Source organism: Ammospiza caudacuta, chromosome 19, assembly GCF_027887145.1.
Source record: "Ammospiza caudacuta isolate bAmmCau1 chromosome 19, bAmmCau1.pri, whole genome shotgun sequence".
Classification (NCBI taxonomy): Eukaryota; Metazoa; Chordata; class Aves; order Passeriformes; family Passerellidae; genus Ammospiza; species Ammospiza caudacuta.
In genome coordinates this window covers 11,977,168-12,000,901 of record NC_080611.1, presented here as the reverse complement: position 1 = coordinate 12,000,901, position 23,734 = coordinate 11,977,168, and the positions used below count along the sequence as shown (strand labels likewise).

The 23,734-nt window shown below is 68.3% G+C and overlaps 1 protein-coding gene across 1 annotated transcript; it reads left to right on the top strand.

Annotated features, from left to right (window-relative positions):
• Positions 1 to 225: 225 nt before the first annotated feature.
• On the top strand, positions 226 to 21,103 carry BAHCC1 (BAH domain and coiled-coil containing 1). Its single transcript, XM_058817255.1, has 27 exons — positions 226 to 286; positions 731 to 1,040; positions 7,568 to 7,747; positions 8,512 to 8,634; positions 8,908 to 10,527; positions 10,603 to 10,705; positions 10,824 to 11,032; positions 11,120 to 11,278; positions 11,613 to 11,818; positions 12,178 to 12,535; positions 12,617 to 13,342; positions 13,882 to 14,066; positions 14,178 to 14,314; positions 14,577 to 14,678; positions 14,937 to 15,051; positions 15,157 to 15,328; positions 15,676 to 15,837; positions 15,989 to 16,314; positions 16,630 to 16,737; positions 16,815 to 17,068; positions 17,190 to 17,265; positions 17,357 to 17,465; positions 17,578 to 17,700; positions 17,780 to 17,947; positions 18,440 to 19,590; positions 20,110 to 20,346; positions 20,842 to 21,103. Exons 2-27 carry the CDS (start codon positions 866 to 868, stop codon positions 21,046 to 21,048), a joined length of 7,491 nt encoding a protein of 2,496 aa, XP_058673238.1. The 5' UTR covers positions 226 to 286; positions 731 to 865; the 3' UTR covers positions 21,049 to 21,103.
• The last annotated feature ends 2,631 nt before the right edge of the window (positions 21,104 to 23,734 follow it).

Below are 23,734 nucleotides of genomic sequence, written 5' to 3'. Positions count from 1 at the left end.
AGGGACCGGGAACCGCGGCCCGGAGACCGGGGAAATACCGAGAAGCCGGGGCAGGGCGCCGGGGACGGACCGGGGAACCGGGGAGAGGAGGGTCGGGACCGCGGGTGATACCGGGGAAGCGGGGCCGGGGGAACCGCGCTGGAGGGAAGACGGGGAAACACCGAGGAACCGGGGCTGGCGAAGGAAGGAAACCGGGGAACCGCGGCGAGGGAGGCGCCGAGCACCGGGGAGACAACGGGAAGCGGGGAAGCCGGGGGCGAGCGGGGCCGAGCCCCAGGGAGATACGGTCGGTGAACCGGGAGAGATAAAAGAACCGAGCGCCGGGAAACCGGAACCCGAGCAGCGGCCAGAAAGGGTCGGAGCCGCGGGAACCGGGCCCGCGCTCCGGGCAGCCGGGGTTGGGAACCGGGAGCACCGGATAGAGGGGGAGCTGCGCTCCGGGAGCGCCGGGAACGCGGAGTGGGGGGGGCTGTGCGCTGAGGAAACTGGGGATCATGAACCGGGAGCACCGGGAAAAGGGGGGGCCGTGCTCCGGGGACGGCAGAGAGCGGGGACCGTGCGCCGGAGGTACCGGGGACCGCGGGGCCCTGCGAACGGCGGAGAAAGCGGGCAGCGTACCGGGGACACGGAGAGCGGAACGCTGCTGGGGCGCGGGGGTTCTGGGGTGCAGCGATGGCCGTACCCCCACCCCGGCCGTGCTCTCACTCTCTCCTTTCTCTCCCCGTGCCAGGAGCGGAGGATGAGCCGACAGCCCCGGCGCGGAGCGCGGCACGACGGCCGCCGAGCCGGCCCGGCGCGGCGCTGAGCATCGCCCACGAGCCGTGTCGGGGTCCCGCCGAGACCCCCGCGGGTGGGTGCCCCCGGCATGGACGGCCGTGACTTCGCGCCCCCGCCGCGGCTGCTGTCGGAGCGGGGCAGCCTCGGCCACCGGCACGGCACGGGGCGCGTGGCGGGGTCGGCGCACGGGGCCGTGCAGCCCCCCGGACACTTCCAGCCCACCAAGTACTTCCCGGCGCCCATCTCCATGGCCACGCACACAGGTCAGAGGGGTCGGGGCGCCCGCGGTGCGGGGGGCCGGGGAGGGCCGGGAGGCTCGGCACGGCCCCGGGAGCTCGGCCTCCCTTTGTGCCGACCTCGCTGTCACCGCGCCCGGGGGTTTTGGGGTTTTCGCTCACGCACACGGGGGACATCCCCCCTCCCGGCCGCTCCGCCGGCGCGGGAGGAGCGTGACCCCGGCTCCATCCCGGTGCCGGGACGGGGAGGCGCGTTCGGGCTGAACAAGGAGGCCGTTATGCGCGGGGCCGTGGGGCGGCGGTGGAAGGTCACCGAGCCCGGGCTCGATATTCGGCGCCGAAGTGTCAGGGTGCGAAGGGGTTCGCGGCGCGTGTTCGCCGCGGCAGCTGCCGGAGCTGGACAAAGCGCGGCACACGGCCGAGCTCGGCACGGCCGAGCAGCCCCGGCGCGGGGTCACCGGATCCGGCATCCGCGGCGAGCTGCCCGCGCGGCTTTGTCTGCGGCATGTGCTCGCCTGCGGCCGGGCACGGCTCAGCCGGGCTGCGCGCCGCCGGTACCGGGGTTCGCTGCACGGGGGGCTCTGAGGGCGCAGCCGGCGGGGAGCCCCCCGCGCTGCCGAGCTCGGGGATGGAGCCGGGGCGGGAGCGGGGCCGGGGCGGGAGCCGTGTGCCGGCTCGGCGCGGCGCGGCGCCGGGCCCCCCGCTTCCCGCCGGCGCAGGCGGTTGTCTGGCCGCGGCACGGCGGCAGCGCCGGTTATTGTCGCCGCCTTGATGAGCTGTGAATACTAATAAAATTATATCTGCTTTAATGGGATTACAATTAGTACGTGGATTAGGGCGGGGGGCACGGTCGGGCCGGCGCGGGGGGGTGGCAGCCGTGGGGGTTCTTGGAAGGAGGTGGAAAGCGGGGGGCACCGGGGGGTGCCGGGGAGGCGGCGCCCGATCGGGCCCGCGGCCGGGGCGGTTTCGCTTTGTGCCGGCGGCCCCGCTGCCGGGACCACCGCTGGGCTCGGGGGGCCACCCCGGCTTCCCCCAGCTTTGTTGGGCGAGGAGTGCGGATGGGGGCTTGGAGCCCGGCCCCGGGATGGGGGACAGCGGTGGCGGTTCGGCTGCTCTCCGGCTCGCGGTGACCGTGGGGGGATCCCGGAGGGCCGCCAGCGCCGGGGTGCTGCCGGCTTCCCTCCGGCTTCCCGCCGCGGCCGCGTCCCCGTGCAGGACCCTCACACCCGCCGGGGCCTGGGCGACACATGGGAGCCCGAATGCACCGGAGGTTGTTAAAATAACATGGATCCGGCTAAAAATACCCCGGCAGAAACGCGCCGAAAAAAAACATAAAAAAAAAAAACCCAGAGAAAAAAAAAAAAAAAAAAAAAAAAAAAAAAAGAGAGAAGCCAAACCCAACAACAGAACGAGCTAAAAATATTCTAGCTTTGGCAGGGCCGGCGCAGCCGGAGCGCTTCCCAGCGAGCTGCGCTCGGAGGCTCCGCGCGGCCGGAACGCTGCCGGGGTGGATAAACCGGATCGCTGAGCGGCCGGCACGGTGCCGGCGGCAGGGGGGTCCCCATCCCCTGCACCCCGTGCCCTCCCGGCGCGGCCCGGCCGCGGTGCCGGCAGCCGCGCTGGCATGGCGCGGTAATTAAGGCCGATGATTGATAATTACCCCACCCAGCGCACGGAGCCAGCCCGCGGTTGGCCGTGGCGGGGCGATGCCGGTGCGGCACGCGGCGCCCGGGGGGCACGGCGGGGCCGGGGGGGCTCCGGCCGCGCTCCCCCAAATGGCTCCCGGCGTGGGGCCGGACTACACCTCCCAGGAGCCTTTGCCGGGCCCGGCGGCCGCCCGGGGAACGGAGATAAAACTGTGTTCCTTGCTTTTATTAAAGCCGTAACTCAGGGCCGCGCGTTCGTGCAGCCGAACGCTCCGGCTGGCGTCGGGTTTGGCTCCGGCACCGCCCGGGGATGGGGGGACGGAGACCCCCGGAGCCCGCCCGGGCGGGGTGCTGCCCCTGCGCCCCAATTGTAGGGGTTCCACTGGCACGGCACAGCCCGTGCTGAGCAGGGCCGGGGTCCCAGTGCCTCCGCCGCAAACCGAGGGTGGGAAACTCTGGCAGAGGCCTGTCCGAGCCACGCTGGGGCCTGGCTGCAATTTTTGCTTTTTGGATGTTTTTGTGCACTAGTAGAGAGTTGTGACTGTGCTGGACTGTGTCACCGTGGCCGAGCCCTCGGCCGGGAGCAGTGTGGCCGTGGTGGTGTGTGGCTTGACCCTGTGAGGGTGTGTGTGCATCCCAGTGTGGATCCCGATGCGAATCCCAGTGTGTGTCCTGGTGTGTATCCCGGTGAGAATCCCAATATGCATCCTGGTGTCCGTCCTGGTATATGTCACGGTGTGAATCCCAGTGTGTGTCCCTTGTATATCCCGGTGTGTACCCTGGTGTGAATCCTGGTGTGAATCGCAATGTGCATCCCGGTGTCTGTCCCAGTGCTGCCCCGCAGCCTGGCAGTGGCAGTGTTGGTGTTTGTCCTGGCGCTGGCACACAGCCTGGCCATGACAGTGCAGGTCCCGGTGCGTCCCATCCTGGGGGTGCTGGATGTGCTCCCACACCTGTCCCCTCCCTGGATCGCGCCCCAGGCTGGGTGCTGTGCGGTTCTGGCGCGGCTCTGAGGGGGGATTTGGGTGCTGATGGTGGGAGGCAGGTGGGGCCGGTGGCCCTGGCTGGGTGGTGACACGGGGCCGGGTGCCAGCGCTGCAGCCGCTCTGCATCGCTGCTTTCCTGGAGATGGGATCTGCGAGGGGCTGGAGGCCACGGCGCAGCTCAGGTGCAGCTCCAGTGCAGGGGCTCCCTGCTAACCCAGCCCCCAAAGTAAGGGTAAAAGTTAAACCAGATCTGGAGAATAACTGGGCTGCTCCTTGGCAGCCACGAGGCTCTGGGGGCTGAGCGTGGCCGGTGGGATGTGCAAAACCCCGGATCCCACAGAATTACCCCGGCTCTCGCAGAGTCATCCTGAGTGCTCCACTGTTCCTTAGTCATGAGCCGGATCCAGGCACAGATGTTGCCACGTGCCAGGCCCTGGGGGACGGGCAGCTGCTCCTGGCATTGCCCAGGGAACAATGGGGGGTGAATGGGCTCCATGGGGAATTTTGGGGCCACTCTGGGTGCTCCTGGCTCCTCGGGACCCCCAGCCCTGCCTGTGCCCTGATTGCCCCACAGCATCACCCCAGGGCAGGCTCTGACCCTGCCTCGTGCCGGGGTCCCCCAGCCCTGGGGGAAGAGAAGTCCTCCCCCCTCCAGGACCCATATGTGTGATGTTCACAGGAACTGCACAGGGTGCCCATGGACCCACATTTTGGAGGGTTCCTGGCAAGGGTCCATGTGTGTGCTATCCATGTGACATCAGGGGTGAGATGGGACATCAGGACCCCTGGGACTGGACACTCCCTGGTTTCCATGTGCTCCAGCAATGGTCTTCCAAGGCACGTGTGTGTCAGGTTATGCTCTGAGTGTGCAAATTGTGCTCTGGGTGTGAAAGTCATGCATGCAGGGAGCATGCGCTGAGCAAACGAGTGTGCCAGCCATGCCAGTGGTGTGTGCCAGCCGTGCCAGCAGCATTTCCCAGCTGTGCCAAGAGTGTCCCCCACCCTTGTGAGCCCTTTGCACACGTGGCCCCAATGAACGTGCAAGTGCTGAGTGTGCAGTGGCCGTGGCCAGCACAGCTGCCAGTGGCATTCCAGAGGGGATAACCCCTCGCACAGCACTGGGATCTCCCTGCTGGCCCCTCGGGCACGTTCCGGCAGCGTTTCACCATTGCAGCGATCATTGAGTGCCGTAACAATATGGATTCAGTTGGAATTACAGCACCGAGGGAGCCAGAGCCCGTTTATTGCCTGTTTGCCAAATTTTTAAAGGGGCCGTGTGGGTTGTGAAGCGTGTGGGGGGCTGCCCATCACCCCCTGCCCGGTGTGGGGGGGCCCGGGTTGCCCCTGCCAGGGTCCCTGCCAGCTCCTGGCCCTCCACCCGCAGCCTCAGCTCCATTAGGAATGTTCCAGCCCCAAAATAGCCGAGGGAGAAACTCAACCCTGCGCACGTCCCCCCCGCCACCGCCGCCATCCTGGGTCTGTCACCGCCTTGGGGATCCCAGAGCAGCCGTGGGCTGAACCCCCCCAGGACCGGGCCCCCCCTGCACACGCTGGCCCTGAAACTTTCTGCCTCCCAACACGTTCCCATCTGTGCTGCACTTGGAGCGGGGGCGAGCAGCAGCTGGAGGGAAGGGAGCACCTCTCGTTGTCCCCTCCTGAGTCTCCCCAGTGCCCCCCGCCCCTCTCAGTGCTGACGGTGTGGCCGTGCTGAGACCTGGCACACTCGTCACACGTGTGACCCTCTGCATTTCGGGGCCAAGGGAAATTTCGTGCCGGAGCCCGGAGTGATGCCGGCGGGGCTGAGTCACAGCACCGGCCTCGGGGAGCCCGGCCAGGGAGTTCCCAGGGTGACGCTGCCGGGGGGGCCGGGCTGGGACCCTGCAGCCATCTGTCCTGTGCTGGCATCCTGCCCCACGGGGCTGTGCCCATCCTGGCACTGCCGGCTCATCAGTGACATGAGTTGTGCCCGGTCTCGGGGACTGGCAGCATGGGCTGCTCCAGCACCGGTGGCTTATCAGTGACATGAGTTGTGTGTGTCCTCAGTGACCTGTCCCTGTCCTGTGCTCATCCCTGTCCTGTGCTGGTTCCTGTCCTGTGCTCGTCCCTGTCCTGTGCTGGTCCCTGTCCTGTGCTCCCTGCCCCTGCTCAGTGCATGAGTGTGCAGGGGGTCGTGGTGAGTGGGAATGTGGGATCAGCAGTGCTGGCCATGGGGCCAGTGGGAATGTGGGATTGCAGTGCTGGCCACAGCGAGTGGGAATGTGGGATCAGGAGTGCTGGCCAGTGGGAATGTGGGATCAGGAGTGCTGGCCATGGGGCTGAATGGGAATGTGGGATTGCAGTGCTGGCCCCGTGGCCAGCCCGCGCCGGGGGACCCGTGAGTCAGCGGGTGGGCGGTGGGGAGCGGCGGCCCCGGAGCCCCCCCGGGACACCCCGGCCCCGCCGCCATCGGGGTGGGGTGAGGGGTTATTTTTTTCCAGCCCGTTTCACAGCTTCCAGAAAAGTCTCATTCTGGAAACCTCGGCTTCCCGCCCGGCACAGCCCGGCACGCTGCCGGCTCCACGCCCGCACGGGGTCTGTGGTGCACAGGGCGGGTTTGTGTCCCCAGGGATGCGTTGGCACTGCGGGCTGTGCCCGCCCATCCCGGTCCCGGTCCCGGTGTGTGTGTCCGGTTCCCAGGGCTGTGGGTGGGATGCGGCCGTGCCCCCGGCCCACGCCGCCCTGCCCGCTCGGCCTCGCCACGGAGGAAGGAGCGAAGCTGCCTGAAACCACATCCCGACACTCATCCCAGAGGCATCCCGGTGGGATTAGCCGGGGAGCGTGGGCCGGCTTAGAGAGCAAAGCATCGCTTCCTGCCCCGGCCGGGCGGGCAGCCAGCCCGCGCTCCGCGCCACGCCACGCGTGCCGAGCCGTGCCGAGCCGTGCCACGGCTGCTCTGGCACACACGGACATGGGGAGCGGGCACACACGGCGAGGGGCAGCTGCTCCCCCATCCCGGCTCCCCCCATTCCTGCTCCCCCCGCCCGGCCGCTGGCCACCAGCTCCGAAGTTTCCACCGTGATCTCACGGCTTGGCCGGGATGGGAGCGGGATGGGGGGCGGGATGGGGAGCGCCGGCCACGGGCCTCCCCAAGGGCGCTCGGGGCCCCCCCAGCTGCGGGGGAGGCAGCAGGGTCAGGGCCAGGGCTGTCCCCCCTCCTTGCACTCACACACATGTGCGCACACACACAGAGCACACATGTGCACCCACATGGCCCGGCACAGCCCGTGTCCCTGGAGCTGGGATTGTCCCAGCACTGGGAGCAGCCGGTGTCCCCTTGGGGGGAGCAGCAGTGTGGGGAGCCACACACGTGTGCAGAGCCTCCCACGTGCTGTGAGTGCTTGGGGCACGCACAGAGCAGGGCTCTGGACCCCCTTGCACGGCTCTGCTGTGCCTGGCGCACCCTGGGGCTCATCTGAGCCCCGTGGGCCTGGGGGTGTCAGGGACATGGGTGCACAGGGAACGTGGGGGCTCACAGGGGATGTGTGCAGGCAGCATGTGCATGAGGGACAGGGTGACACGAGGGACATGGTAACGTGAGGGCTGTGAGCATGAGGGACGTGTGTGCACAGGGGCTGGGTGTGCACAAGGGACACAGTCCCACGAGGGACAGGTGTGTGCACAGGGGCTGCGTGTGCACAAGGGACACAGTCCCACGAGGGACACGTGTGTGCACAGGAGCTGGGTGTGCACAAGGGACACAGTCCCACGAGGGACACGTGTGTGCCCAGGGGATGCACCGGTGCCGAGTAGGCTGCACAGCCCTGTGGCAGCTGTGTACACACGCGTGTGCACAAGGGAGTGTGGTGTGCTTGGTCATGCATGCAGGTCCTTCACAGCCCCCCTGACTGCCCTCAGCCCCCCTGACTGTGCCCTCTCCCCGCAGCCGGCAGCAGCCTGATGGGGAGTGCCCCCCCCTCGTCCTTCATGGGGGGCTTCCTGAGTGGCAGCCTGGGCTCGGGGGGGCCCAGCCACCCCACCGGCCCCGCCGCCTCCCCCCCAGAACCGGCCTTCTGCGGGCCCCACTCCGGCACCTCCCAGATCTGGTTCTCCCACTCGCACGAAGGTGAGCGGGCACCGCGGTGGGAACGGGCTGTGGGTCGGGGGTGGCCGGAGGCAGTCGTGGCTCTGCCCAGTGCCAGTGGTCACATCTTATCAATGCCCACGTGTATGGGATCCAGGGTCGGTGGCTTCTGGGTGATGAGGGTGGGTTTGGCCACCGCTGTGCCCCAAAACACCCTGGGCATCCACAGGGACCGGGCTTAGACCCCACAGTTGGGGTTTGGTGTTTGGCGAGGCTCGTGCTGAGCTGCAGAGCTCTGGCTGAGGCTGGGCCACCTCGAGTCACCGGTGATGACGAACCCGGACAGGGACACCCCTGTTGGGGCAGGTGACAGTGTGGGGACCCCGGGGGCAGCCCCGGTTAAAGCGAGTCCCCGTGCCCCCCCACGCTGTGGCGTGTCCGTCCCGCCGGAGGAGCGGGAGCGGGAGCGGGGCGGCGGAGCTGGCGCGGGGCCCTGGCAGCCTGCCAGGCTGGTAGTTTGACCGGCTGCCAGCTGGCTCCCGGCGTTCCGGGGGGGCACGGGGGGACGGGGACGGGCAGCGCACGCGGCTGACGGACAGCCCGCCCGAGCCGTGCCGAGCCGAGCCAAGCACGGCCGCTGCTGACCCGGGGCTGGGGGGGTCTCAACCCCACCCCCGGTTCCCAGAGGGTGGGAGGGGTCCCAGCCTGGAGGGGATCACGGGCTCTGCAGAGTTCCCAGCTGGAGCCGTGCAGGTTGGGATGCGGGGGCAGGTGCCACCCCAGCCCCGCTGACTCGATGTCCCCAGCCCCGGGGTACCCCCGCTTCTCCGGGAGCTTGGCCTCCACCTTCCTGCCCATGGGCCACCTGGACCACCACGGCAATGGCAACGTGCTCTATGGCCAGCACCGTTTCTACGAGAGCCAGAAAGGCAGGTACCGGGGCCACCGGGACCCCCATGGGGTGTGCGTCCCCCAGCCGGGCAGGGGTGGGGGCTCAGTGCCTGAGCAGGTGGTACTGGGGCAGTGGCTGGGGGGGTGGGTGCCAGTCCCAGCCCTACTCCTTTTCACGGGGTTGTGATGGGCACTAATGGGGCCGTTGTTTGGGTGGGACACAGACCTAATGTGCCCGACCCTTCATCCCAGTCCGGCTGCAGTTTGGGTGGGGGGAGCGTGGCGGTCTCACCCATCGCCCTCCCCTCCAGATAACTTCTACCTGCGGAACCTTCCGGCACAGCCCCCCCTGCTCCCCGCCAGCCACGGTTTCCCCGGCATCGCCCGCGCCGCCCCCGGGCCCCCCGCCGGCTCCTGCAGCCGGGAGCGGGACGCCGGCCCCCTCCCCAAGACCCCCAAGGACTACGAGCGCTTCCTGGCGGCCAAGGACAAGGGGGGCAAGGGCGACCCCAAGGAGCGGCTGCCCGAGGAGGACCCCAAGGAGCGGCACAAGGCGGTGCTGCCGGTGCCGCCCGAGGGGCACTGCAAGGAGGGGGTGCCGCCGCGGGGGGCCGGCGACGGGCGCCCCAAACCCCTGGCCTCGTGCCTGCTGGGGACCAAGGGGCTGGACGGGGACGGCGCCCGCGCCGCGCTGCCCAGCTGTGCCGGGAGCGCCCTGCCCCGCGCCGCCCGCTGCGCCCCCAAGGAGCGGGAGCCGGGGGTCCCCGAGGCGCCCCAGCCCTACGGCGAGGCGGTGGAGCGGCGGCAGATGCTGCACCACGCCGTGTCCTACGCCGTGCCCGCCGCCGGCTCCTTCCCCTGCCTCCCGCTGCACGCCGGCCCCGAGGTGCTGTGCCCGCTGCCCGAGCCCCCCGCCCGCGAGCTGAAGCTCAGCGGGGCTACCTTGGTGCCCTCGGTGGGGCCCCCGACGGACAAGAGCCGCTCCTTCCAAGCGGAGTCCGGCGGGATGGAGCGCGGGGACGGCAAGGAGCGGCACGCCGAGGCGGGCGCCGAGCCCTACGGTGCCCCCTTCCACCACCCGCTGAAGGCCGAGGGGCCGGCGGAGCGGCGGCTGGAGTGGGGGGCTCCGGGCACGCGGCTCAAGGGGCTGGAGTACCTGGGGGGGAGCGCGGCCGAAGGACCCCCGTTCTCCGGCCGGTGCCCCGCGCCCAAGGCGGGTATGGAGAAGGGCTACTTCGAGGTGCCGCCCGCCCCCGACTGCTCCCGCGCCCCCCGGCCCGACCCTCTGGGCGTCCGCGTGGGCCCCTCCTGCTGCACTTTAGAGAAGGGCCCCCCCAAGGAGCCCCCGGCCCAGAAGGTGGCTCGCATCCGGCACCAGCAGCACCCCGAGGCGGAGGCGGCCGAGGGCAAGCGCAAGCCCCTGGAGCTGGGGGGCCTGGGCTACGGCGGGCACCCCCTGCCCCCCTGGGGGGTGCAGGGCCAGGGGCCCCCCCTGCCCGTGGCCGAGGAGCGGAAGGGGGGGCCCTACCTGGACCCCTTCGGCGCGGGGCTGGTGCGGGCGCAGGAGGTGCCCAACGCCCCCGACGAGGTGTCGGCCATGAAGAACCTGCTCAAGTACAGCAACGGGGCGCTGCTGGGGGGGCAGAAGGGTCCCCCCTTCGTGGGGCTGGCCAGCGCCAAGGGCAGCTGCGCCCACCAGGACGCCAAATTCCCGTCGGGAAAGGCTCAGCCGGAGCTGGAGCGGCCGGACTGCGCCCGCGGCCGGGAGCACGAGGCGCTGGGCCCCGGCGGCACCGAGGGCGAGGTGCGGCAGCCGCCCGTGGGCATCGCGGTGGCCGTGGCGCGGCAGAAGGACACGCTGGGCCGCCACGAGCCCTACGGCACTGCCGGCACCGGGCGGCAGCGGGCGGCGGCTGGAGTCAAAGGTGAGGGCCGGGGAAGGCGGGCGGGGCAGAGGGGGCTGGCGGTGCCACGCTGATGCCACCGCGGTGTCCCCGTGGCAGCAGGCACCGCGCGGCCCGTGCACCTGATGGAGCTGGAGGCGGAGGAGGAGCGGGGCCGGCTGTGCGAGGAGCGCCTGGGGCTGCCCGGGAGGGACATCCTGCTCCAGTGAGTGCTGGGGGAGCCTGGCTGTGAGGGCTGGAAAATGGGCTCTGTGCGCTTTTTGGGGTGCAGGGGACGGTGATGCCGGTGCTGCCCCCACACTCTGTGTCACCTTTTCCCGCAGGGACAACAAGGAGCTGGTGGAGTTTGCCCGGATGCACCCATCGGGGGGGTGTCCCGGGGAGCTGACCCCACACCTGATGATGACGGGGGGCTCGTCGCTGCCGGCGGGGCAGCTCGGGGGGGACCCCGCCGCCCACGCCCACCCTGCCCACACGCACTGGCTGCCCCGCACCCGCAGCCCCTCCATCTGGATGGGGGGACACTCCTACGGTCGGTGCTGGGTTTGGGGGAATTGGGGGGGTGCTGACCCCCAGCAGTGGGGTGCTGACAGACTGACAGACCCCCCCATCCCCACAGGCATCGGGCACCCTGCCCTGCACCAGAACCTGCCCCCTGCCTTCCCTGCCTCCATGCCCAGCGCCATGCAGCCTGTGTTCCCCCTCGCCCAGGACCCCCCTGCCCAGCTCGTCATCCTCCCCACGGAGCCCCCCACCCACGGCACCCCCCACACGCTGGGTGAGCCTGAGACCCCCACCTTGTGCTGGGGAGGGGGGTCCTGGAGGCTGGGGGGAATTTAGAGAGAGGAGAGCGGGTCCTTGGAGATGCAGGGTGGGAGATGGGGGGTCTCAGGGGGTACTTTTGGGAGTTCGTGGCTGATGGGGTCCCTCGGGGTACTTTTGGAGGTGCAGGGGAGGGGTATGGGAGCCTTGCAGGTGTTTTTGGGGTTCAGGGGTGGGAGATGGAGGTCTCTGGGGGTGCTGCCAGGGTTGCAGAACTGGGGTTTGGACACTGCTGGGGTTTGTGGGGTGACGCTGAAGAGGGTCTCCAATTGTCCCCCCTCTGCTGGCAGCTGACGTGATGGACCAGGCGTCGCTGTGGCCCCCCATGTACCCGGGCCGGGGTCCCGGTGCCCACCTGCAGCACACGGGGCAGCTCCCCGTGTACCCACGGTCGCAGTTCCTGCGGCAGCAGGAGCTCTATGCCCTGCAGCAGCAGCAGCAGCAGCAGCAACAGCAACAGCAACGGGCGGCCCAGGCCCTCGAGATCCAGCGCCAGGTGCACGGCCAGGTGCCAGGGGATGGGATGGGATGGGATGGGATGGGATGGGATGGGATGGGATGGGATGGGATGGGATGGGATGGGATGGATGGGGTGGGATGGGATGGGATGGGATGGATGGGGTGGGATGGGATGCGATGGGATGCGATGGGATGGGATGCGATGGGATGCGATGTGAGGCTGGCTGGAAGATGCAGGGTGGAGAGTGGGTTGTGGGACTGGGATGGCAGATGTGGGGAAGGACTGAGGGACAGTCAGTGGGGCAGGGACTGGCCTGTTGGGCTGGATTGGGATATGGATGCAGGGCTGAGATGTGGGGCAGGATGTCACACGTGTCACCTCGTTGTACCCCGCAGCGGAAGCCGGAGGAGCAGCCCCTGGAGCTGGAGGAGAGGGCTCCCGAGAAGCCCCTCAAACCCTCCCACAAAGCAGTTGCCTTAAACCCCCCGGCCAAGGGCCTGACCTCGGCGGCCCCCGCGCCTCCCAAGCTGTCCCCGTGCTGCCACTCGCCGGCCCTGCGGCACCCGGCCAAGTGCCCCGTGACGCTGCCCACGGCCCCCTGCACTTTACCCGCCTGCCCCGCCGCCAGCCCCGCCGTGGCCCCGCGCTCGCCGGCCGCCAGCCCCCTGCCCGCCCCCAGCAAGGGCGGCGAGGGCGAGGACGCGCGGGGCGAGGGGCAGCCCCCGCACCGCTACCCCAAACCGCTGGAGCCAGGTAGGACCGGGCACGGGGAGCGGGAGGAGGGCGGCTGAGATCAACCAGAGCATCCCCGCTGATCGTGACCCGCTCCCCCAGACCTGCCCCCCGGGTACGGCTACCCCGCCACGGCCATGGGCTACCCCGCAGCGCACTCGGCCGAGCCGGCGGACCTCGACCCCGTGCACGCCGGCTCCCCGCCCGCCGAGCCCGAGCAGTCCCGGACCTTCAGCCCCGCGGCCGAGGCGCTGCGGGACCCCCCGCGGGACCCCCCGGCCGAGGCTCCCGGGGCGCTGCTGCACCGGCACCACCTGCTGCTGCCGCCGGCACCGGGGCCGCTCTGCGGGGAGCGGGGCGCGGCGCCGGCCGCGGGCGGCACCGAGGAGCCCTTCGGGGGGCACCGCGAGGTGGCTCAGGGAGCGCCGGAGCAGCCGGAGCAGCAGCACCCCGTGCCCCAGGAGGGGGGCTCCCCGCTGCCCCCCACTGCAGAGGAGGAGGAGGAAGAGGAGGAGGAGGAGGAGGAGGAGGAGGAGGAAGGCGACAGCAATGGCTCGGAGCCAGAGGGCAGCTGCGATGAGGAGGAGGAGGAAGAGGAGGAGGATGGTGACATCCCCAGTGGGCACCAGGGCTGCACGGGTGGGCTGGAGGCGCTGATCGCCGCTGGCATCGACCTGGGGGAGCTGCCGGCGCTGGAGGAACCCGAGGAGCCCCCCCCAGCGCCCCCCTCGCCTGCCCCCCACCCCTCAGGGATCCCGGGCATCGCCCTGCTCAGCGAACTCGCCGACCTGGAGCTGCGCCGGCGCCGCTGCGACCTGGCCAGGGAAGGTGGGTGACACCCGGTGCCCCCAAGTGTCCCCAGCACGCCCTGGTGACTCCAGTGCCCTCCTGTGCCCTTTATCTTGTGGAACTGGGGGGCAGCATGCTGTGCCATGCTGTGCCACGTTCGTGCCATGCCGTGCCATGCTGTGCCATGCTGTGCCATGCCATGCCCCATTCGCAGCCAGGGCTCGTCTCCAGCGCTGGCTCCAAGCGGGCGGGATTTGGGATTCCCTCCCAGCTCAGCTTCCCCAGGGAATCCCAGAGGCCCCAGCGGGAATGGCCTCAAAGCCTGGCACATCCCCAGCCCTGTGGGAGGGAGGGAGGGAGGGAGCAAAGGGGGGGACCCAGTGCTGGGTTCAGGGGGGGACAGCGTGGGGTGAGGGGGTGGCTGTGGGGTCCCACTCCCCATGGGTGGGGTGGTGGGGTGGGCACAGGACCAGATGGGCCAAATCACCCTCCCAGCCGGGGGGCTGCTCCTGTGCCCCCCAGGAGCCAGTGCGGGGCTCTGGTGTGTCGGTCCTTCCTGACCGCCTGCCATCCCACAGGTGAGGATGAGGAGCTGCTGGCCTTCAACCTGCAGAACCTGGCCACGGTGGCGGCCGCCTGGTCGCTGGTGGAGGCGGCAGGACGGGAGGGCAGCCCCCCCGCCCTCAGCCCCCTGCCCGTGTCCCCCCCGCCCCGCGCCCGCGTCCCCCGCCGCAAGTACACCTGGACCCCCAAAACCAAGGCCGTGAGTGTCCCCGGAGGGGGTGGCGGGGGGGGCGAGCCGTGCCCACCCTCAGCCCTGGCTTTGAGGCCGCTGGCGGTGCCAGCCGTGCCCAAACCCCCCCTGGCCCCCCAGGTGTGCCCGCTGAAGGCGGCCATGGAGCAGCTGAACACGCAGGAGGTGGAGGTGCGGATGCGCCTGGCCGAGCTCCAGCGCCGCTACAAGGAGAAGCAGCGGGAGCTGGTGAGGCTGCAGCGGCGCCACGACCACGAGTACGTCCTGTCCCCGTCCCTGTCCCTGTCCCCATCCCCATCCTGAGCCTGGGGGCAGCACGTGATCCTTGCCCCGGTGGCAATGGGGGCTCTGCTGATGGTGTCCCCGTTGTGTCCTCGTTGTGTTCCCGGTGTGTCCCCGGTGTGTCCCCGTTGTGTACCCGGTGTGTCCCCGTTGTGTTCCCGGTGTGTCCCCGGTGTGTCCCCGGTGTGTCCCCGTTGTGTTCCCGGTGTGTCCCCGGTGTGTTCCCGGTGTGTCCAGGCGTGACGAGAGCTCCCGCAGCCCCGCACGGCGCGGGCCGGGGCGGCCGAGGAAGAGGAAACACTCCAGTGCCCTGGGCAGGGCCGAGAGCCGCAAGGTCAAGTGAGTGACTGGTGCCACATGTCCCCCTCGGCCCAGGGGACAGAATTAATGGCAGGGTTTATGTTGGAGGGAAGGGGAGGAGGGAGACGGCAGCTGGGGCGTGCAGCAGCCAGCCAGGGTCGGGTCTGGATCCTTCTGGGGGATGTGGGGTGAAGCTGGGGGGTGCAGATTCCATCCAGGGACGCAGGATCCCCCAAGGGGTGCAGGGTGCCCTGGGGATCCTGCAGGCACCATGCCCACACCGTGCCCCCCACCCAGGGCAGTGAAGACCAGCCTGTCCCTGCTGTGTGCCGAGCTGAGGGGGGACCCTGAGCCCCAGAAGAAGAGGAGCAAACTGGCCGGGGGCACCTTCAGCAGCCTCCAGGGCTCCCCGGTGAGTCCCACGGGATCTGGGGGCTAGTGTTCTACCCCCAACCCCCCCTGAGTCCCCCCAGTGTGGGCTCCTCTGCCCTGTGTGGTGACTCGTGGGCTGTCACAGCTGAAGCAGAAGGTGAAGGGCAAGGGGCTGCCCCCCGGGCTCAGCCCCTTCCGCCGGAGGGACCCCAACCCCAGTGCCCGCATCCAGAAGAAGCTGAACCGGCCCAAGAGCTCCAAGGGCTCCAAGTACCAGGGGCAGGACCCCGGTCCCCGGCAGCCCCCCCACTTCAGAGGCAAGCAGGGCGCAGGGATGGGGTGTGGGATTGGGGTGGGGGTGCTGGGCTGCTGGGGTGAGGTCCAGAACGGGGTACAGGGGTGGGATGGGGATCTACATGTGAGGTGGTGTGGGATGTGGGATCTGGCATGGGGACGGGGATGTGAGGTCAGAGTTGGGATTCTGGGGTCTGGCGCAGGACTGGGTTCAGGGTCGAAGATGGGGGTGCAGGGTCCAGCCATGGGTCTGGGGGGGTGGCTCATGCCAGGGGATCACACATGGCCTCAACTCACCCCGTTGTTCACTGGACGTGCAGGGGCCACCCCTGTGTGCAGGAGTGCCTCACCCTGTCCTCTCCCCTTGCAGACGAGCCTGAGGGTGACACGGACAGCGAGGATGGGGACGAGGAGCCGGGGCTGTCACTGCCCACAGGGCCGGTGGCTGTGCTGGGCCCCTCCCCGTCCTCCGTGGTGAAGATGGAGGCCAACGAGAAGGCCAAGAAGAAGAAGGAAAGGCAGGGGCTGCTAGGTAATGGCATCCACCCTGGGAATGCTGGCAAGGACCCGGGGGGCACCTGCTGTGTCTGGGTGGGCAACTGTGAGGTGCTGCCAGCCTGCACCTCCACGGGCTCCCCAAGCCCTGTCACCCCCATGGGCAGCCCTGACCCCTGTGCCCGCAGGTCCCTGCCGGCTGGGCAGCCCCGAGGGCGAGGTGAAGATCAAGCGGCGGCCGGTGAAGCCGGGGGCAGCCGGGAAGCTGGAGAAGCTGCCGGGCCGGCGGAAGGCGGGGGGCTGCCCCGAGGGCAGCAAGAAGAAGCTGAAAGCCAAGGCCAAGGAGAGCCTGAGGCCCCCAGCCCCCGGCGGCCCCAGCCCCCCGGGACCCCCCAGCAGCCTCTTTGGGGGCAGCGAGCCCCGGCTGCTGGGGCCGAGGGACGAGGGGGCTCGGCTGGGAGACAGGGGCAAGAAGGGCACCCGCAAGAGCAAAGGGCTGCAGGCAGCCCTCAGGGTGAGTGGGGCTGGCCTGGGGCACCCCTGGGCTCCGGGACAGGCAGATGTGGTGTCTGCGTGGGCTGGGGACACCAATGGGAGCAGGGCGTGCAGGCCTGGGGTTACTGGGGGCTGCCGGTGAGATGTGGGTGCAGGGTTTTGGGAGTGGCTGTGGGGTACAGATGGAACCATGGGGTGCAGAGGGGTTGGGGCAGGTTTTGCACAGGTTGTGGGTGCTGGTGGAGCTGAGGGGGCACCCCTCAGGGTGGTGGGAGGCCCTGGTGAGCCCTGGTCACACAGAGGGGTCACTGGGGGCCCTGACCTTCCCGTGCAGCGCAAGAACGGGGCTCTCTCACTGGCCCTCTCCCCCCGGAGCGCCAAGACCATCCTGAGCAAGGGCAAGAAACTGGCCAAGGTCAAGAGCAAAGTGGCCACCAAACAGGTGAGACCCGTGGGGGGTTCCCCCCACCCTGGCACGGCCCCCTTTGCCCCCCACCCACCCCAAGCCTCCTCCTGCAGTGCAAGGGCCGGGCCGTCAGCAAACTCCTGGAGAGCTTCACCGTGGAGGACGACTTCGACTTCGACGACAACAGCAGCTTCTCGGAGGAGGAGGAGGAGCTGGGGGGCTGCCTGGCAGGGGGGGCCCGCGGGGGGGTGCCCCACGCCTGTGCCATCCAGAAGGAGGATCTGCGGGATGGGCTGCACATCCTGATCCCCAAGGAGGACAGCCTGCTCTACGCCGGCAGCGTGCGCACCATCCAGCCCCCCGACATGTGAGTGCAGCCTCCCGGGGCTCCCAGACACTTGGGGGGGTCCCAGACATCTGGGGAGCTCCCAGCCTTTGGAGGGGGGCACCAAGGTGGGTGCTGAACCCCTTCTGTGCCCCCTCCCCAGCTACAGCATCATCATCGAGGGTGAGCGGGGGAACCGGCAGCACATCTACTCACAGGAGCAGCTGCTGCAGGAGGCGGTGAGTGGGGGGCAGCCGGGGCGGGGGTCAGGGTGAGGGGTCAGGATGGGGGTCCCGGACCCCACAGACCCTCACACGCTGCCTCCCTCAGGTCCTTGACATTCGGCCGCAGTCACGGCGGAGCCTCCCACCCGGCACCCGCGTCTGCGCCTACTGGAGCCAGAAATCCCGGTGCCTGTATCCCGGGAACGTGGTGCGAGGTGAGGTGGGGTGGGCACTGCCAGGGGTCCCCTGCCCATTCCCTGGGGGCAGCAGCGGGGCGGGCACTGCCGGGGATCCCCTGCCCACCCCAACAGCCCCCCTGTGCCGCAGGCTCCTCCAGTGACGAGGAGGAGGAGGACACTGAGGCCGTGCTGGTGGAGTTCGATGACGGGGACACGGGACACATCGCCGTGTCCAACATCCGCCTGTTGCCCCCCGACTTCAAGATCCAATGTGAGGGCCGGGGTGGGATCAGGGGATGTGGGGGGCTCTGGGGGGACACGGGGCCGCCCTGACCCCCCACTCCCCGCAGGCACCGAGCCCTCCCCGGCCCTGCTGGTGTCCAGCTCCTGCCGCCGGGCCAAGCGGGCGTGTGGCGACGTGGGCACCCCTGGGGCACTGCCCCCCACGCTCTGCCCCGACCACGGCGCCCAGCCCCCCCGGAATTCTGGCAGGAAGGCGGCCAGCAAGGAAAAAAGTGGTATGGAGGGGAAGGAGCAGGATCCCCTGCCGGGCTGGGGTGAGGGGAAGGTCTTGGGATGCAGGGAAAGCACTGGGATGTGAGAAAGAGTTTGTGGGATGGGGGAAGGATGCTGGGATGCAGGGAAGTGTGCTGGGGTGTGGGGAAGGCTGTTGGGATGCAGGGCAAGGTGCTGGGATGCCAGAAGGAGTTTGTGGGATGGAAGAAGGATGCTGGCATGCAGGGAAGTGTGCTGGGGTGTGGGGAAGGTTGTTGGGATGCAGGGAAAGGTGCTGGGCTCTAGGCAGGGGAACAGGTTCAGGGGAGGATGCAGAGGTGTATGGAAGAGTGCTGGGATGCAAAGATGTGGTTTAGAGGGCTGGGACTATTGGTGTGCAGAGAAAGGTGAGGAGCTGGGGTTGGAGGAAGGGATGGCACAATGAGGGTGGAGATCAGCCCCAGGGCATCCCTCTCTCCCTGCTCCTGTGGCCTCCTGACCCCTGTGTTCCGCAGGCAAAGCCCTGGAGGGGCTGTCGGGGGGCCGGGGGCCGGCGCCGGGGGACTCGGCGGCCGGGCGGCGCGGAGGGTCCCTGCTCAGCTGGGCCGCCGTGGCACAGACCAAGCGGAAGGCGGCGAACAAGGGCTCGGCCGTGCTCCAGAACCTCTTCCAGGTCAACGGCAGCACCAAGAAGCTGCGGGCCAAGGAGACGCTGTTCCCTCTGCACCACCACCACCACCACCTCGCCGCCCCCGTCTTCGGCAACGCCTTCGGCGCCGACTCCTTCGGCCGCATCGCCGGCTCCTACGGCTCCTTCGGCGCCGGCACCGGGCTGGTGCTGCCCGCGGCCCAGAAGCTGCTGCGCTCCAAGAAAGCCGAGCGGCTGGAGGCCGAGGTGGGCAGGAGTGTGCGCAGGAAGGCGGCGGGCGGCGAGTTCCTGGTCAAGCTGGACCACGAAGGGGTGACGTCCCCCAAGAACAAGACGTGCAAGGCGCTGCTGTTGGCCGAGAAGGACTTCGGGGCCAGGCTGGAGCGGCCGCTGGGCAGCCACGGCTACGGGCACGCCGGGCTGGGCGGGCGGGAGCGCCGGGGCCGCGCGGCCGCGCACCCGCTGCCCGTGGGGCTGGCGCTGCGCAAGTACTCGGGGCACGGGGACTTCGCCCTGAACTGCGACAGCGACTGCCACAGCTCCTACTCGGACATGGACGAGGACGAGGACGCGGCCGGGCTCGGCGCCGACGTCCCCTCGCGCTTCATGACGCGCCTTTCCGTGTCCTCCTCTTCGTCGGGCTCCTCCACCTCGTCCAGCTCCGGCTCCATCTCCACGTCCAGCCTGTGCTCCTCGGACAACGAGGACTCCTCCTACAGCTCGGAGGACGAGGACTCGGCGCTGCTGCTGCAGACCTGCCTGTCGCACCCGGTGCCGGCGCTGCTGGCGCAGCCGGACGCGCTGCGGCCCAAGGGCGCCGCGCCCCAGCGCTGCTTCCTGTCCAAGGCGGCCGCCGCCGGCCCCAAGGCCAAGCTCAAGCGCAAGGATCCCCTCAGCTTCGCCAAAGCCAAAGAGTTCTCCCGGCGGCAGCGCCTGCCCTCGGTGGAAAACCGGCCAAAGATCTCCGCCTTCCTGCCCGCCCGCCAGCTCTGGAGGTGGTCGGGGAACCCCACGCAGGTGAGGAGCCCCACGGGCACCGCCCTGGCACTGCCTGTGCCCGCCACGGGCACCCACCTGGGCGTGGTGGAGGGAAGGAGCAGGCACAGCTCGGGGCAGGTGGTTGTCGGTGTGCAAGGGACAAGGTGCACACTGGGGGACATGTGAGGTACCCCGTGCTGCAGGCAGAGCCCTGGCTGCTCGGGGTGCCGGGGACACCGGCTGTGACGTGTGACGTGTGTGACGTGGGTGCCCGGCGCAGGGTGTTAGTGGCACCGACTGCAGGATCGGGGAAGGTGCAGGTGGCACACGGGCAGCCAGTGAAGGGAGCTGGTGACACCAACTGTGAATGCCAGCACAAGGAGGTGGTGACACCAGCTGTGTCCCTTGGGCTGGCGGTACTGGTAACACCAGCCGTGTCCCTCGTTCTGTGAGCCCCCCGCCCTGGCTCTCCTCTCCACATCCCCCATGGTGTCCCCACAGCATCAGGGCGGGTCTGGGGGTCCCCGTGCCAGCTCTGAGCCCGTGTCCCCTCCCCAGCGGCGCGGCATGAAGGGCAAGGCGCGGAAGCTCTTCTACAAGGCCATCGTGCGGGGCAAGGAGACGCTGCGCGTGGGCGACTGCGCCGTGTTCCTGTCGGCCGGGCGGCCCAACCTGCCCTACATCGGCCGCATCGAGAGCATGTGGGAGTCCTGGGCCAGCAACATGGTGGTCAAGGTCAAGTGGTTCTACCACCCCGAGGAGACCAAGCTGGGCAAGCGCCAGAGCGACGGCAAGGTGAGGGCAGGGACGGTTTTGGGGCAGGGAGCCGCGTGCCAGCTCAGGTGGGCATGTGCCATGTGTGTAGTCGCACGTCGTGTCTGGTAGCCACATAACGTGTCAGGTGGCCACACATCATGTCAAGACATGCCAGGGAACCACGTACCATATGAGGTAGCCACATACCAGGGCAAGTGGCCGTGTACCGTGTCAGGTACGTGTGTGTGGTGTCAGGTAGGCACGCACCATGCCAGGCACCACATCAGGTGGCCATGCCAGGTGTCAGGTAGCCACATAGCTACATCAGGTTGCCATGCACCGTGCCAGGTGGCCGTGTCCCAGACCAGGTGGCCCTGTCACTGGCCAGGTGGCCCTGTTCCACACCAGGTAGCCATATCCCACACCAAGCAGCCATGTCACCAGCTAGGTTGCCATATCCCACACCAGGTAGCCACATCTCCCAGCAGCCACACCAGCCCAAGCAGCAGCAGTGACGTGGCCTTGTCCCCGCAGAACGCGCTGTACCAGTCGTGCCACGAGGACGAGAACGACGTGCAGACCATCTCGCACAAGTGCCAGGTGGTGGGGCGGGAGCACTACGAGCAGCTGACGCGCGGCCGCCGCTGCCAGGACCGCCAGGACCTCTATTACCTGGCGGGCACCTACGACCCCACCACGGGGCGCCTGGTGACCGCCGACGGGGTGCCCATCCTGTGCTGACCCCGGGGTGCCACCCTGTGCTGACCCCACCCAGCTCTGATGCAAAGGGTGACACCCACGCAATGTGGGGACATTGGGGGCGCATCAGGGGGACGTGTGGGGGGGCGGCTCCCCTACAAGCCATAACTTTCCCTAGTACCTCTGACTGTTTGCCAGCAGGTGAAGCAGAAATCAGGTGTGTTGTTCTATTTATTTTGCCTGTAAATATTGTATTTCTTCCGGGAAGTTTTATGGAAAAGCGAGAAAGGAAAAAAAAAAAAAAAAAAAACAAAAACCACAAAAACAAATCCGACAACAGCAAAAAAAAAAAAAAAAAAAAAGACAAAAAATGATGAAAAAAATCACAAAAAAATAATAATAATCCTCGGGGAAGGGGGTGGGGGGGGGGGTCGTTTCAGTGCACTGTGTCCCCCAGCCGGGGGGACGGGGACAGCGGGGAGCGCTGTACAGAGGGGGCCAGGGCGGGGGGCTCGGCCCCGGGCGGGGGGCCCAGCGCCGCCGTCCCCAGTGCAATAGTGGGGTGACCGCGGGGGGGACACCCCGGGGGGACCACGGGGACCCCGCGGGGCCGGCGGACGCTGGCCCGTCCCGCCGCCGCTGCCTGGAAAATATGTACAGGGGCTTTTCCAGTGTAAACACTAAAACACACAAAAAAATCCCACAAAACAGGATTAAAAAAAAATAATAACCCAAAAGGACAAAAAAAAAAAAAAAGGAGCAAAGGGTTAAACAAAGGTTTTATGAGCCGCCATTCCTGTAAAGGCCTTTTACTATGGAACTTTTTTATGGATAACTTGGCTTATCAATAAATATATGAACCGTTGCTGGCGCCGGCTCCGCTCTCGGCTCTGCCTCCGTTCCCTCGTGCTGCCACCAGCCCTGGAAACCCCAGTCGGGGATCGGGGTGGAGCGGGGAGGGATCAGGATTGATTGGGGATGGAGCAGGGATGGACTGGGGACAGATCAGGGATACAGGGATGAATTGGGAATGGATTGGGGATGCAGGGATGGATCAGGGGTGGATCACTGATGAATGAGGATGGATCGGGGATACAGGGATGGATCACTGATGCATCACTGATGGATGGGGATGGATCAGGGGTCAGTCAGGGATACAGGGATGGATCAGGGATGGATTGGAGATTGATCAAGGATTGATCAGTGACTGATCAGGGATACAGGGATGGGTCAGGGATGGATCAGGGATACGGGGATGAATTGGGAATGGATTGGGGATGCAAGGATGGATCAGGAACAGATCATTGATGGATGGGAATGGATCAGTGATTGATCAGGGATGGATCGCTGATGGATGGGGATGGATCAGGCATCAGTCAGGGATACAGGGATGGAGCAGGGAGGGATTTGGGATCGATCGGTGATCGATCAGGGATTGATCGCTCCGGGCCCGTTCTCCCGTCCCACGTGTGCTCAGACGGACGGGCAGCGCTCCCTCGCCATTGGCCGAGCCTCCGCCAATCAGCGGGGGCCGAGCCGGCAGCCGGGCTCCCATTGGCTGTCGGGGCGCGCTTTTGTTCTCGGCTCCGGCGCGCGCCCTCCAGCCCCACCCCCGGCCGCCAGGGGGCGCTGTGGGCGGGGCCGGGCCCGCGCGGGGCAGTGCTGCCCTCTGGCGGCCGCGCCGAGACACGGCAGGACTGCGGGACACCGGGGGACAGGGGGACAGCGGGGACAGAGGGACACCGTAGGGACTGAGGGACACCGCAGGGACTGAGGGACACCGCAGGGACTGCGGGACACGGGGGACAGCGGGACACGGGGGACAGAGGGACAGCGGGGACAGAGGGACACCGCAGGGACAGAGGGACACCGCAGGGACAGAGGGACACGGGGGACAGCGGGACACGGGGGACAGAGGGACAGCGGGGGACAGAGGGACAGCGGGGGACAGCGGGACACCGCAGGGACTGCGGGACACGGGGGACAGCGGGACACGGGGGACAGAGGGACAGCGGGGGACAGAGGGACACCGCAGGGACTGAGGGACACCGGGGGACAGAGGGACACCGGGGGACAGAGGGACACCGCAGGGACTGAGGGACACCGGGGGACAGAGGGACACCGGGGGACAGAGGGACAGCGGGGGACAGAGGGACACCGCAGGGACTGAGGGACACCGGGGGACAGAGGGACACGGGGGACAGAGGGACAGCGAGGGACAGAGGGACACCGCAGGGACTGAGGGACACGGGCAGAATATTTGGGGGACAGGAAAGGGGATGGACAGACAGACACAAGCTCAGCAGAACGGAAGGACAGATGGGCAAGTGGAGGACAGAGAGCTGCCTGCTGGGATGGACAGACAGATGGACATAGCTGGAGGGAGGCCGGACAGGTGACAGAAGGGTGCCCAGACAGATGGATGGACACGGAAAGGGACAGACGGACAGGCAGATGGGCACAAGGAGCGATGGACAGATGGATGAGGGAGGGATGGACAGCTGGACAGACAGACTGATGGATGATGAGCCAGGCAAGTGCAGGCTGGGTGGACAGACAGACAGATGGACACAGGGAGGAATGGACAGCTGGATGGACAGATGGATGTAAGGAGGCCGGATGGACAGACAGGAGGACAGCGGGATGGCTGCACAGACAGGTGCAGGGACGGACAGAGGGACAGCTGCAGCTGAGTGTGGGTGTCACAGCCTGGGGGGGCCCAGGGACC